This window comes from Etheostoma spectabile, chromosome 23, assembly GCF_008692095.1.
Source record: "Etheostoma spectabile isolate EspeVRDwgs_2016 chromosome 23, UIUC_Espe_1.0, whole genome shotgun sequence".
NCBI classification, from domain to species: Eukaryota; Metazoa; Chordata; class Actinopteri; order Perciformes; family Percidae; genus Etheostoma; species Etheostoma spectabile.
Window position 1 is genome coordinate 16,703,659 of NC_045755.1, and position 16,438 is coordinate 16,720,096.

The following is a 16,438-nucleotide window of genomic DNA, read 5'->3' on the forward strand; positions in this document are numbered from 1 at the left end:
TTCAGTGTGAGAAAAAAACAACTGCAGAAAGAAATAGACTTAGGGACTTGGGGGTTTGGGAGTTCCAGGTTAACTCATGAAAGCGGTTCCAGTATGCTGCCAGCTGGATGGTAATGCCAGGCTTTGAAGCAGTGGGCTGTGGGCCCAGCAGTTTCTATACTACAGGAAATTGTTTGTTTTATTGTTTCTATGTTTTTTGTAATTTTCTTGTGAAATAAAACAATTCTCTTTTCAGGTCTGCAACATGCAAATGAGAAATTTGTCCCTGGGTGAGCAGCTCCCATAGATATGAGCAACTTGTAATTGGGGGTCACAAGTTTGTTTCAAGTGACAACAAGCCAAAAAGATGGGGATCCATTCGGTTTAAATAAATACAATGAAAATAAAGCTCTGTAAGATGAAAGCATATCAGTCCAAATGCACATAGAAAGAGACTCAGTGAAGATTCAATACTCTACCTACACACAGGTAACTCAATCCTCTTTACTTTAAAGGTCAACTATGAAGTAGGAAAGTCCAAAAACACCCTTCAAGTTGAAAAGGCAGCAGTTGGCCTTTTACAGTTCATAGAAAATATCAAAGAGCCTGGTCACTGCTCTTGAAAGGTATAATTAACCGTCGCTCCTTCTCTCGCTGGCCTCCAAGCGTTGATTTGTGTTGATTAAAACTCAGCCTTTGTCATCAATGGATGAGCATTTAGGCATTGTTATTGTAGTGCAACTACAAGTCGGAGTAGTGGATGATCAATGAAATGGGCGGGGGACCTTTACATTACTGGACACTGCAGCCATGATTCTGCATGAGGCTTTAATTGGAACCTAAACAAAGACTCCTGACATAAAACAAAGGTTTCATATTCAGGTCCAATTTGCTTCTGAATTAATTTCCGTTGAAAATGGCCACATGTTACGCAGGTGTGACCTGAGAGAACGTTATTGACTGCGTCTCCCCCTTGTGATGATAAGAGATATGGCGAGAAAATGAATCGCTCTCTGATTAGTGTGCCATGATGAGGCTTTGTTTGTTGTAGTGATTTGTGTGAACCAGTGAAGTGATTGCAGTCAGTACTAAAGTTGATACGTATCAAACAAAAGTGGGAACTGATATTAGAAAGCATTTAAGCCAAAACAAGTGACCAAATCCATAGATTGCACATATGCAGGGACTTGTTGTACATTTGATTGTCTCTGACTCAGATGCTGCAGTGTGCTATGAAGCATTGCATTGACATACTGTTTCTTTTTTAAACTTGTTATGTATTTTGTATGTAGAATATCTTTTCATACTTGATGCATTGATATTAATGCACATCAACAAATATGTTGACTGTTAATGCTTTTTGTTTTAAGCACCATAATTTACATTTACAAACCACTAGAAAGTACAGTTATATGAAATACATGGATATATAATGAACCAATTTCATATTATAGATAAATCAATAGAGTTCAGCTACTGCTAGTCTGTTCTGTACACATAACTTTATTGCATGTCTCTCCATCCTCTGAGATTTTCTCTCCCTGAGAGGGTGGCATATGCTATACAGATTACAAAGCACTTTGAGACGTACAATGAATGAAATATTGGGCTATAATCAAATTGACTTGACTTCTTCTATAATTGATAGTATATATACAGAGTACATTTTAAAAGTAGTGTGTTATGTGTGTTTTTGTAACATCAATAGTTATGTTAGTAATTAGTTTTGTTAGTCATTAGTTGCAGCTGCAGTAGCAATAGCACTTTTTTGTAATATTTCTGGTTACTTGAATTGGAATTAGTTTGAATTGAAGTTGATTGATAATTTATCATTTTAATTGTGTAACAAAATTCTGGTTGTCATGAAAGAAATAATTTTACATTATAAACCTGCAACAGCTGAGTGTTTCACAAAATGGCAGTAGAAGTTATAGGGTCCTATCTTGCACCTGGCGCAGCGCAAAGCCTGAAGCGAGTATCTTTGCTATTTCAAGACCGACGCAGTTGTTAATTTTCCATCCTAAGCCCATGTAATTTAAATAGCAAATGCACCTGCGCCCATCTTTGCACCCATGCTCTTACAGGGTGGTGTGTTCAGGTGAATTCTTGGCGTATTGCTATCTTGCAGCAGCAGAAAGTTATTGCGCCATTGACCAACAAAAACTTGGTCTAAAGTCCGTAACGCAGAATTTCATTATTATTTTAATGGCTCAATAGTGAAATGCGCCTAGGCTCGTGCACATCTTGTGCACACTATGCTTGTTACACACACAGGGAAGTGCAGCAACACACACTCATGCAAAAGATTGCAAATAAAAATGTTACGGTGCAAATCTGCCATCATAATAGCAATGTGCCATGGTAAAAACATATGTTATGCCCAAAACAAACCAATGAATTAAGACACTAAGGAAAACCATTTTGAACCATGCGCCTGATGTATAGACCCTTATTTCCGCCCTCAAACTAGCAAAAGTGGATTTGGACACGCCCTAAATGAGCTGCGCCATGCGCTTCATGTCGTTAAAATAGGGCCCATAGTGTGTTTACTTCTATGTCTTCTACTTCTGTTTCTACAGTATTTTGAATTTTTTTTCCATTTGTACAATAAGACAGCAGACAGCTGGCTCATATGATGACTAACCTTGTTAACAGCTTGTCCTGCAGACCGTTTTGAATATAAAATAGATTTGGAAATATTTGTGCAGGCTAATTTGTCTCCTAATTAATTGTCTCCATTCATATTTTTCATTTGTATTGTTATCTGCATATGTTCTGTGACATAATGTAAATAAACACTTGTCATTATTACTGTTTACAATATATTAGACATACACAGCTCCACATCAAGAGTACAGAAGACTTTCTCAGAGCAGCGGTAATGGTTAACAAGAGCAAAGATTAATGTTAGTAATGATGTTACATAAGTTATCTCTATGTTCTTCAAAACAAAAGGGAAAATGAGATCTAAAAACAGACTTGCAAGTACTGCTTTTTGCCATGGGTGTCGCCAAAGAGAACAAAACTGAGAACTTGGAGATTATAATATATACCACTGAATTATGTATAGCCTACTGGTCTTTCTGTGCATATTCCTTACTACTACTATTCCTGTAGAAAGCACTGTACATAAAAAATGTATGCTATTAGAGCAAATATAAAAACATTTTTCTGTCACCTCTGTGAATTGTATGCACCCTTATTCAAAGTCGACATAATTACTGTAAACAACTCAGTGTCAGTGTACTGTACTTTAACTATTTAAAACCATCCCTTTTCATATAGAACACACTGGCAGTTGCAGCTTTTATCATTAAATGTTGCAGAACCAAATCAACATGTCTAAGTTAATAAAGGCGACCTACTACACAGCTTCATATTTGGTTGACTGAACAATTTGTAATGTGCTTTGGAGGGGAATTTACGAGCTATTTTGTCCCCTCGTCTAACCTCTCAGTGAGCATCTGCTGTGAGCATGTGATGCAGGAAATTTGGATTTAGTAGTTGCTGTTAAAACTGGTTTCACCTTTGCAATGTCTCTGCCCGTCCAACAGCAAGAGAAGCTGGGTGATATCTGCTTCTCTCTGCGGTACGTTCCCACTGCTGGCAAGTTGACTGTGGTCGTCCTCGAGGCCAAAAACCTGAAGAAAATGGATGTGGGAGGCTTGTCAGGTGAGAACAATTACAATGGCGTGTGTCTGTGCCCACTAACTTCCCCTCTGACAGGTCCTTTGTCTGTAATTATACATGTACAGCAGCACACACTTTGCCTCTCCTACAACCCCTACTAGGATGTTTTTTAACAACCACCCAAACACATCACTGGTCACAATTACCGTTGTCAAGAAAAAAACATGACTGACTACCTTTCCCCCCCCCAAAAAAAATCTAAAAAGTTGTTTACAGATGTTCAGATCATAAAGACACTGAACTGTTCAGACCTAATGTTGTGTAAAAGAAACAACAAGTAAAACAGCAATGTGTTTGACACTATTAACATCTGTAGTTTTGTTTTTTGTTACATAAGAATAGACCATATTTATAAAGTGTTATTAAGGGAGAATTACTATTCTTGTGGTACAACCACCTTGTAAAGCCCATATTGGGCAAAGCATATTAAGATTGTAATTCATGTACAACTACTTTGTTACTTACTATTAGTAAGCAGTAATTAGGAGGTTATTGAGGGAAAACTCTTAGTTGATAGTTGTAGAATATGGTCTTCAGAGTAAGGCATTAATAAAAGCTTTAGAACTGCTAATAAAGAGCAAATAAGCTATTAATATGCATGCTAATAAGTAAGTAGTTATTGGTGAATATGTGTAGTATAAAGTCTTACTAAATTAATTTTTTGGGAGTTTAATCTTTTTCTAATTTGATGTACTAAATATCTGAGTATGATAAAATAAACAGGTAAGATTGATTCTACAGGCACACTTAACTAAGCTTCACCCCATATATTCAGCATAATAACAATAATGAGGTTCAGGTTTAATATCGATCTGTTACACAATTAGGTCTGTGTTTTTTATATGATTGTAATTCTCTCTGTAAGGCACTTTTTAACATGTGTTGTTTTTGCTGATTTGACTTGACAATACATGATTAAAAAAACATCTTCTGGAGTCAGACAGCATTGGCCAGTGTCAGACACACTCACATGTACATAATGCCACACAGAGCCCTACATGCACACACCCTTTAACACAAATACAAAATCATACAATAAGATACTCCCTCCACCCACGCTGCCTCTCCTTTAGCTTTCTTCTGTGGTTTCATTTAAATTCCCCGCAGCGCACTTCCCTCTCCTTTCTTGATGCTTTCTTCTGCAATTACCATACACCTGTGACCACTTGCTTTCTGCCCGACAGCCCTGTCTCTCCATATAAGCCTAAACATCCTGCAGTACTGTAACTTGGCGCACATTAAAAGCTCACAGCTCCCTTTCATCTACCAGACCAGTTCAAGCAACCATTTGGCGGAAAGAAAACCCCTCCCCCGCTGCCATTTTATGCTACTGGCATTAGCGCTCACCTGTGCTCATTTGCATCATGAGATTGTCAGCCACATCGACTAGTCAGTGTAAAAAAAGGTGTTAATGTGTCCACTTTGAAGGCCAGGTTTCTCTCTTACAGAGAAGGGAAATAGCAGGGAAGCCAGACAGTTTGACACCACATACCGTATGTCACATTAAATTGGAGCATGTTTTATCTCCGTGCACTGGTTTGTAGGTTTCAGGTTGAATTATTAGCATTCACTAATGGCATAGTGCATGTTTCTAATTGCACACAACTAGAATATACTCCAAATTGCAGTTTGTGTTTTGATTTTTTTTTAGCTGCATCTGCTTTTCTTCTCTGTGAATTGACTTGTAGTGTGTAGCAGATGGATGAAATAATGGGCAGGTCTGTAATAACAATAATTAGGCCCCTTCCACAGGGCGTCTCAGCCAGAGCTTAAGAAGGAGGACAAGTAATTGATGGCTTGGGATCAGCCTTCTCCTCTTTTGTCATTCTGTTTACCATGCCTAATTATGGCTCACAGAGGAAGATGGTGGTATTATCATTAACCAATGTATAATCAGAAATAATTCTTTTGATTGGCTCCTCATGAAACATCCCATCTGAATCTACCTCCACGCTGCGGCTCTCACAAAAACAGATTTTTGAAATAATATAAATTGACTTTTAGTGTTGCTCAGGGTCATTGCCACGTAAGTGCGGTGATGGTCGAGCACCATACTCTTTAGCTGTCGTCTCAAAATAATTCCAGTCTCATTGCTGACAAGTTGATTTCCTCTTTCTGCTGTAGCCACCACAGCAATGTCTACTTACAATACCTATCTATTATGTTGACTTGTGAGCAATCAGATTTCAAAGAATCTTGACTCTTCAGTGGGCTGTGCCTTTTACAGTTTTGAAAAACAGGCTAAAGAATAGAAAGTGAGTTATAAGAGCAAGTAATTGCAACTGCAGGGAAAGTCATGAACAAGTCTTTTAACCTCCCACAGATGCGTTGTGTGATTTTGTGCTAAGAGGCATTAAGAATTTCACTCATTGTCTGTTTAAAATGGTGCATTTTACAGTTAATAAAGCAACTGTAGTGTACCCCTGGCATGGTGCACCTTTAATCATGAGCCAGACTCAAAATTGTGTAGGACACAAAGGCAAAGTGTCTAGAAGCAACTCAGAATGAGGACATGCAGGTTTATAGAGGTAGTGGCAATAAAGGTTCCATAACCAGGTAATGGCCCACAGTGGGAGAGGTTATCAAAGCACACAGGCGCTGGTGTCGATGGTAATGAAGCCGCACTGCCCCAAGCTGGTGCTCCAGTTCACCATCAACTCTTTTGGCTGGGGGGGTTATTTGTTTTCTTTGTCTGGATTGTCGGACTGAGAGGTTTTCTCGCAGTCAGTAAAGAAACGGGCCAGATGGATCATTAAGATGATGAACGGGCCGAGCAGGAAGCAATTTCAATGTGATTTAGGGAATACAAAAGTTATTTTATAAGTGTCTTATTTCTTTGCTTTCTTTTGCTTCAATATATAAAAAATACGGATAGAGATAATGAGAAGCAGAAGATTTCAGATAACTGTTTAATTATTATATAATTATTTTCAGATTATTAATTTTCAGATAAGTATAATTATATCAATAATTATTAAGATTCTTATTATACAATGAAACTACAACACATTATCACAGAGATTAGTGGCGCCTCAAACAGTTTCACCCTAAACGTCCTTTCACCACTGAGTTAAGTGTGTAAAACTAAACTGACAGTCACCCTTGGATTCACCCACCATGGCAAATCCAAAATGATGTGAGGAAAGCTAAGATGACAGCCAGGTTATATTTAACCCTGCTTGTATTGGTGTTCATTTGTCACAACTCTGCCAGCAGCCGCAGTGACCACACTCGATTAACATGGAAATATTTGAGGAAGAATGTGCACAGGCATGTTGTATGTCTGTGCACATAATGTATGTCTGAGTTACAATACTTGGCAATTATTCACAGCTTGAATCTCAAACTGTAAATAACCACTTTAAAATAGGACTTCTTTAGTAACTCTACTGAACTCTGCAGCTGATTTGACTCAGAGCTCATCACTTATCCAGAAACCTGCCTCTTGGGGGAAATGAATGGAACACTGATAGTGCATCGCCTCATAAAACCATGGCCAAGATCCAGGACTCAGATGAGTAACCCTCAAGCCTCTTTGCTGTACACATATGTGAGGAAGCGCTGTTGCATCAGAAGCGCTCCCATTCATCCATGAAATGGGACAGATTACATCCGTCTGGGATAAGACAGTAAAATGGGCCGGATATGAGGTACGGCGAGTCTTCCAGAACTCAATAATGCCAAATTCTCATCTATTCATCTACAGGCCAGAAAGATAAGGGGCGTCTAGATGGCAGTGATGTTTTTTTTTTTAACATGAGAAAGGGTTATCTTGCATTATTCCATGCAGCTGTTGTATTGTGTTTCTTCAGGCACAGTCACCAATATAAGAGGATACATGACATGTACTGAACATGTTGTAGCAGTATTTCAGTTCGCTAAACCCCTCCCCAGAACGGTGAGTGCCCAGTTATGGTTATAGCAACCATACCTAGAAACAGTAGGCCTTAAAAGTTTGTGTAATGGTGTTTTCTTTTGTCTTTTTGAATTTTCAAAACCAAAAACACAAAAGCAAAAGTGTAGGGAAGTGTGTTTATCTAATCTGGCATAAATTGTAATTGTTGGCAATGCTTACTACCTATAATAGTAATGTAGCGTTACTTCCAAGGCCTTTAGTTACCAAATCATTAACAATGTCATTGACTAACTACATTATTTTGTGTGGTTACGGGTCACTCACTGTGTAGTATTCCTCCACTGTCTAAGCCTTTTCTCTCGTAACATAAACATGTTTAAAAAATACAAAATTTTAAAAATAAAATAAATAACAGCATGATATTATCTCTCATAATACCTATACTACTGTAACACAATATCATGCATGTAGCCATCAAGTACATAACTAAGATCTCTTTCTCTTCTTGTTTTTTTGAGTCAGTCAGAGATGGAGTTTTAACTTAAGATTCAAGAGATGAATTTGACACACATACATGTTGCGTCAAAGAAATTAAATTTAAAAAATAGCAGATAAATAGTTAAAAGTTCAAATTAGAGTGAACAGTGCAGATAAAGTGGAAACAGTGTATAAATGGCAGTAGTGAATCGCCCTTTTATTTTTCTTTCTTCATGGCTGTGATTGCGCTTGCCTAATTGCAGCACACAGTCCATTTCTGAGGTGGTGGGGGTCCTATATTATGCTTCTTGCTCTGCTTATCCTTAGGATTCTAACATTAGATTGCTGGCTACAGCAGAACAGAAGCTTGACAAGCAAATGTGACCAATATTCCTTATTTTTTACTTAATTCAACAAGTACACGTCCCACAGATTCTTTTTCTACACCCTCTTTGCCCTTTGCCATTTCTCACTTTTTGAACTAAGCTTTATTTGCACGTCTCTGAACTTGATGAGACAGAGGTCTGCCTACACAAGATTATTTTGAAATAAGCAGAAAAATACCAGAGCGGCTTCTATGAACAATGGAAGCCACCCCCAGCTGATCAGAAGAAGAAAACCTGCAAGGGGGGTAAATATGACAGTAATGGCACTGAATTGCTTGACTTCAGTGCGGAAACACTACAGAATGAATTGTTTTAAGATGTTAACTTAAGTGGACAGAATTCCCAAAACCTGAAGCTTTGGGGTGCAAATTTTGAATCTGAGACACTGATTTTTGACAGATAAAATGAGTGTATGAAGGGTTAACTCTGCTGTTTCAAACGTACTAGTTTTGTCTGGAGAAAATCCTCATTTAGATACTATTGGATGTATTATGAGAACACACACACAACCTTCATATACTGTTTTTCTCATCCCAGCACTCCAGCTTTTCTCAGCAGGAGGACACCCACTCTATTAGGAGCCTACCTTTTATTTATTCTCCCTGTTTTTTCCCTCTTACTCTGTGTGGTTTTCTCTCTATATTCATGTCAGCTGCCCTGGATGAATACGCCAGTCTACAATCAGGTCCTTATCCCCCTAAATTGGATAAGAGATCAAGGGCGCTAAGCTTGTTCAGTATTTACTTTTGCCATAAATCCTACCTTGTTCCAGCTAAAAACAGAGCTATTTTCCAGTGCAGTTCACACATAAAAAAACAAGATAAATCCACATTATCAGAGCAAACAGTGTTTTAGGAACTAATTATAAGCTCTGATTCAAAGTCTTACTTCTTATTTATTCCACTACACAGCGCTGCGGTTCAGTAGTTAGGGGGGATATTGGTAACATCAGAAGAGGAACTACCTCATTAGCATTTTAGAGATAGTGGTTATTTCTTTTTGTCTTTCTCAAGCAGCATGTTTTCTTGAATGATAAATGACAAAAAGTGTTTTTTTATTTAATTTCCCCCCTATAGCTTGTATAGTCATCATGATTAACGATTGGTCTTCAAATGTGGAACCAGAATTTTCCACAATGACATTGTTCACACTGCAAACCATTGCTTGCGTTTTATGTTCATGTATTTACATGAATTTATTTATAATGAGAGATGTATGTTGTTTTTTAGGAGTTCCCTTACATTTGGGTTTTATTAAGTGTTGATAAGCTTGAGATGTGATGTTCACAAAAGTTTAGAAAACCACTGATCTGTAGTCTGTGAAGGGCCGAGTGGAAGTCACCATGGCTGACTTCAATCAAGCACACACCCAAAACATATGTATACAAATGTATAAAAGTATGCCAAACAAGTATACAAATATCCGTAATGAAACAATGATTTTAAAAATTGTCACCAAAAGATAGTTACATTTTGCTAAAAGCCGTGAAAACAACTAATGAGACCATAATTTAATGTGGTAAATAAATATGAATCCTGTGCTTCGACAAAGAAGGTGGAAGTGTTCTGTGTATCTCATTACACTCAAAAGTTTTCTCCTTAGGCAGCATCTTGGGACCATTAGAGGAACTGCAGCCTAAGACACTACCACATTCAGTATGTTAACAAGCTCCCAAGAAACCATATTATTCAGAGAAAGTCAGGTTATGTAGGAAATTGGACAAAGTATTTGCATGCACTGTAACCTTGTCACTCTAAATGTGCTTTTACATGCTGCAAAAAATAATGGCATGCATATGTGCACGTTTATAAACCTGATTACCCGTATACATGGTCAAGAAATCAGCCATTTTTCTCTACTAATGCCTCATTTTACAAAATTCATTCGACTGTAACCTAGATCCAGGTATTATGAGTAACGGAAGTGTAAGACATTTGCAGTCCTTCTTTTCTGACCCTAATCAACAGGTAAAATTGACTCGCTGCCATCGGCGCCATCCAAATGGTCAAATGCATTTAGTTTTGGGTTGTGACATTAAGGCATGATCGTCACCAGGCCGACATTGTACCAAAATGAGGATGAATGGATGCTTATGATGTCCATTCCTCTTCTGTTACGTGTAAATGATTGTAACACTGTACATTTCTCACTTTCTAAATTAAGAAGGCCCAACCAACCGCAGCAAAAGATTGTATTGTATTGTATCATAAAGGACACATTGTGAATGAATAGGAAGATTGCATGTTATTTGAACCACGGCAATTATTGAATCCTCATTCAATCCTCCTTCTTTTGGATTTCCTTTTTGTATGCCTTTGAAAATTACAGTGGAACTTATTACATTCTTTGGCTGCCCATATTTTATTATTATTATATTTTGGACTGATTGTGCAAATTTACCAGCTTCATCCCTTCGTCCCTTTAATGGCCCAATTAAAGCCACAAAACATTGTTTCTTTGACAATTTGGAAAGGTGATTGCTGCATACCCTCTCGTCAGTTTTACCTCGGAGCTCAAACAATGACATTAACTCACTTTTTCTACAATTTAGTTGTAATGACAATTAGGAGAATGTTGACAAATCAGGAAGGATAGCGCTACTTCATAAACGAAAGTTATGGGCGGTTTGCTGTTTTGCAACACACACTCCACCTGATGAGCCAGAGAGTGGATGAGGACGGATGAAGCAGACCACTTGGGTGCCACTTCAGAAGGCATTTGGACAGATGAAAAGGAAGCTCTTGAGTTTGGAAGGTTAAATGATGTAAACACACAGGACTCACATGGCCATGCTTTATTTATAACCATATGCCATATATGTTTTGGAGGCATTTATACATCAAATATGTTGCTACTGAGGGTTCAAACGTTTGTTTAAAGCTGCTATAATTAATATTTTTGTATTTAACGGCCTGCAGCAGGCAGCACAGCCCACTGATAAATACACTGTACGTTACCTGCCCAGCACCAAATGGCAAACTGACAAAGTTAGCAACAAGTTAGTGAACATAGTTAAACATTTAGCATCTAACCAGATATTTCTCTTAGGAGTCGGAAGAGACCAAAAACAGAGCCAAAAGATAGAAAATTTGATTTGTGTGCATCAGGTGGACACACACACAACTTTAAATGAATGTTTATTTTGCTGTGTGTCTGCTGGATGTGTAAATAGGCAACTGTTTGCTGACAAGTTCATCATGTCAAAGTAATAATATGTCAGTGTATTGTACTTGCAGCTTGTTCCACTGCCCCCAAAGTGGCCAAATAAATTTAGTTAATGAAGGACTAACTCTTAGAATCTGTTAAAGGACAGAGGAATAAGGATAAAAAGGTTAAGGATAAAAAAGAGCGTCTTCAAATTTTCTTTTGTCAAAAGAAGTGAAAATCTAACATTTGTAAAATATTGTTTTCCCTGCAGATCCATATGTGAAGATCCATCTGATGCAAAACGGCAAGAGGCTGAAGAAAAAGAAGACGACAATCAAGAAGAACACCCTCAACCCTTATTACAATGAGTCCTTCAGCTTTGAAGTCCCATTTGAACAAATCCAGGTACATTCTCAACCAGTTACTGTAAACCCCTTTTCTACTAAAAATAGTGCATGCATGCACAAAAACACAAAAAAAATAAATAAAAATAAGCAGAAAGAATTTGTGGCTGACATGCGTCATAGCATTGTGCCAGAAAAGGGGCAAAAATTAGCCTGGTGTCATGTTTCTGTCACTGCCAATCAGAGCAGGAGCCAATAAATACCCAGGACTACTGCAGAAAAATGTTTCCTGAGAATGAATGCAGATTCTAACCTTTCCCTTTGATGACAAAATCCAGACGTCAGTGGGTGTTAGTGGGTTTTTTGTCCAGTGGAAAAGCGGCTTTTAAAAATATCCATTCTTAAAACTCTGACATTTCTAAAAGTGAATGTGCTAAACTGTAGTGACAAATTGTACAAACATTTGGTTGCATAGAAACAATTGAAAAGTGAAAGCTCATTTCCCAAATAATCAGTTTAGAGGCGTTTTATCATAGCAGTACAATCAAAAACACTTGGTTTCGCAATATGACAAGCCAATTGCTCGACTGTTATTCTCTGAACTTGTTATTGCCTGTATCATGTATCTCATTTGTTGCATGTCTTACAATGATAAACATCATGACTTCAGTGCATACAGCAACAACTGCTGTGTTTTCAAGGCAAAGAGGAAGTGAAGATGTTTCCCAGAACAATATGAAGGATAAATAATGCACAAACTGTGCCAGAAAGGAATAGCAATGAACAACATTGTTTTCTTCAGGCAAGACAGTAATTGAGTCAAATTGATTAAGCCTGTCACAGCTCACAAATCACGGGTTTGGGTCCATGAGCTTCAGATTTAATTTAAATTGTGTTGATCCCAATCAACCCCATCCGAATCAAGCCCTTATTTAGTCCAGCCGATACCAGTATGTTGGCTAAATTTTACATTTCTTTTCTCATCATTAAGAGCCAGGTTCATTATTAAATAATTATTAGTGCCACTGATTGAATCATAAACGTGTCACTGATTCAGTGCATTTAAGACTTTCCTAAAAGCCAGGAGAACATACTTGAATGACCTAATTAGACTGTGACCAGTCAGTCAAAAATCACCTCCTTAAAAAGGATGTAGCAAATGTTAAACTAATAGACTGACAGCTTCTGATTTTAAATAAAGACACTCAGAGCTGTGGTGATTTTGAATTACAGACTTACTCCCACAATATTACCTCTGTCTGGTGTAAGGAAAACAAATAGTTTAAATTGTTGATCGATTTCTGAGGCAGATTTTCCCCATCTTGTTAACATTTACAACAAATTATACAGACTGCTTACAGCTAGCTTCAAATTAACAATTTTTATCTGCAGAGGCGGCGTAGTAAATTTAAGTTAAAATTGACCTTGGGACAATTTGTGTAATTAATCTAAAGATTTTAATTGTCTCAGATATTGTGGGGTAATTAAAATCAGTGTTTTTAATTGGACTTTTTACTTACACAAACAGGTTTGTTATTGACTGAGGCAGTTCCACTCCTTAGTACACATAAAATTAGTTTTCCAGCTCTCAGTGACCTTATGTCTCCCTATTTAGATTCATTTGTTTTAATTTATATCTATCTTACATACAGTACATACATGGGGCGGCCGGGGTGGCAGTAGCTCAGTAAGCGGGGAGTTGGGTTGGGAATCAAAGGGTCACTGGTTCAATCCCTGTACGTACCAAAGTATGGTGGTGGACTGGTAGCTGGAGAGATGCCAGTTCACCTCCTAGGCACTGCCAAGGTTCTCTTGAGCAAGGCACCGAATCCCCAAATGCTCAGGGCGCCTTTCCATGGGCAGCCCCCTCACTCTGACATCTTTCCATTAGTGCGTGTACAGGTACTGAGCATGTGTATGTAATGTGTGTAATAAAAACAGAGGGCAAATTGTAATTTAATGTTATAATTTAATATGTATGCTAATAAAGTATACATTATTATTATCAGCAAAACAACACTAACTGGTCAGTGAGGATTGACATTTCCAGTCAAAGAAAGCTGTGATTCAATTAGCAATTTGAAGGTGAACTCTCTCTTGAAAGACCAACTAACCCCAACCAGCCATCTGGGAACCTTATTCAGTATTTCATTACATGGCGTATTAGGCATGCTCTTTTACAACAGTGGCTCTGAGCTCATGCAAGTGGCAGTATCCCCAGCTCAGTGTGCCAGTAGATTGAAACTTAATCAGGGCTCTTTGTGCCCTAATTCATATTCTCTGCCAAAGATTGATGTTCAGGTCACTCCTCACTGCAGTGTTCCTTTGAATAAACACATGCTGAGGCAGAGTCTTAGACCTCTGAGTAATCAACATTATGCTGTGTTTGGCTCTGGATATAGCCAAGGCCTGGTCTGGAGTGTCAGTTACCGTTAATCAACATTAATGTCTGAAGGTTGATGCTTAATGCACAAATGCATACATTTTTCTGCTCTACAGTAACTGATATTTCAGTGCTTACCTTGCTTAGTTTATCCAGGCTTTTAACCACTCAGGATATAGGCATCTCTTAATGCTTTTCACTCTTAAAGTTTGTTTGGACAAAATAGAAAAGCCGGGTCTTTAGCAGGTGCAGCTCAACACCCGCAGGAACACAAACTAAACTAACTTAAACTAAAAACATTAACAAACACTGAGTGACAGGGGACTTCTGGGAAATGCAGTGCAGAATCACAGCAACTGTAAGCATGTAGCACATAAGAAATTGCGTAGATAATCGTCCAAATTGTGTTTAAGAGCACAAAACCCCTGTAATTGTATGAAAGTAATATATTTTTTTGCTCCACTTCATCAGATCCTAAAAGTTAAGAAGGGGAACTTAAAAGTTATGTTGTGTTGGAAAATGCTCCTCTCCTGACTTTATTTGTGTTGTTTAATGCTCTGATACAGTACAACTCCTGTCTGCTGGTAAAATCTAATAAAATATTAATAAACTTTTTTAGACAAAATTTACTAAGTGCTTTACATCATAAAAAGAGAAATAAGAGACAGCCACAATAACAAGACACAATACAGAATAAAAACAAGTTAATGCTAATTTGACCAGTTGCCCCAAAAGGTCCATTTAGTATCTATGTATCTTCCTGAGCAGACGCTGACTTAACAAAGTGGATCTTTATTGTTTGACTAAAGCAAACATGGCTATAGGTCAGAGATTTAGTGGTTCTGTTTATATAAACTACATCTTGTTATATCACACGATGGTACGTGAATTTGCGAGATCTCGCAGGTCCTCGTGACTTCAGCTGTCAGTCATGGCCGCAGCTGTTCGCAACAAATCCGGACCGGGTGGGTATTGACTGACGGGGGAGCACGGAGCCGACACACAGCGGAGCCGATCCGCAGTTGGTGGAAATCCAGGGTTACCATCTCCTACAGGAAACACTGTTCACAAACTGCTTCAAACAGCTCTATTGTAGTCCAGCCTGCTCTTCCATGACAAACGTGCGTCACTTTGTAACACGTGTTATAATGCTCGCCTAGCTACTAGCGTGGCACGCCCTCACACTCTGCAACTGACTGGCTAGTAGTCCTTACCTAGTTACTGCACATGTGAGACTCCCAACAAAGATGGAACAGAAGTGAGATGTCTCACTCTGTTGCTAAAAGGGAGAGCTCAACACACAGGGTGAAAAGAGGATTCATTTAAATTTTATTTATATAGCGCTAAATCACAACAACAGTTATCTCATTGCGCTTTTAATAAAAGAGCAGGTCTAGACCGTACTCTTTGATGTTATTTACAGAAACCCAACTATTCCCACCAAGAGCAAGCACTAGGCGACAGAGGCAAGGAAAAACTTTACTTTAAGAGGCAGAAACCTCGAGCAATGTGCAGTACAACAAAAATATGGTGTTTTTTCCCAAATAAACCATGTAAACCTATTCTGGTACAACTTCTAAATACAATTATGAACCTGAAAATGAGAATAATTTTTTCGATTATTTTTTGAAAATATGAGCACTTTAACCGTCTATATGCTGACAACACTTTTACGTTCTCTCCCATTCTTTCCTTTCTACAGAAAGTGCAAGTTGTTATAACTGTTCTGGACTATGACAAGATCGGCAAGAACGATGCCATCGGCAAGGTCTTTGTGGGCCTCAACAGCTCGGGCACGGAGCTGCGCCACTGGTCTGACATGCTGGCCAACCCCAGGAGACCCATCGCCCAGTGGCACGTGCTGAAGCCTGAGGAAGAGGTGGACGCTCAGCTCTCCACCAAGAAATAGGCAGGGCCCTTTCAGCACCTGCCTTGTAGTACTCTTTAGCCAGTATGTGTAAATACCTCAGTGATAAATGGGTCCATCCATTTAAGCCCCCTCTTTAACACTCCTCTCAACCTCTCCCACCTTTACCACCCCTAATATCACAAACAATCCTAATTTGTCAAACGTCTTGCAACATCCCACCTTCTGCTTTTTTTCTATCAGGTTCCCTACTTTCCTGGCTTTCTCTTTTATTTGTTCCTCTCTGATTCAGCAGTTTTTGTTTTCCAT

At 38.4% G+C, this 16,438-nt stretch overlaps 1 protein-coding gene across 4 annotated transcripts in view; it reads left to right on the forward strand.

The window, feature by feature from the left end:
• The window catches only part of syt1a (synaptotagmin Ia), a 186,634-nt gene that overhangs the window by 166,587 nt on the left and 3,609 nt on the right, over positions 1 to 16,438 (forward strand). For 3 of the 4 annotated variants that reach the window (XM_032505589.1, XM_032505591.1, XM_032505592.1), the window contains 3 exons: positions 3,534 to 3,651; positions 11,807 to 11,940; positions 15,965 to 16,171. In XM_032505589.1, the coding sequence (XP_032361480.1) occupies positions 3,534 to 3,651; positions 11,807 to 11,940; positions 15,965 to 16,171 (459 nt within the window). Of the gene's footprint in view, positions 1 to 3,533; positions 3,652 to 11,806; positions 11,941 to 15,964 lie in introns of all 4 variants that reach the window. The other variant, XM_032505590.1, reaches the window with a different exon arrangement.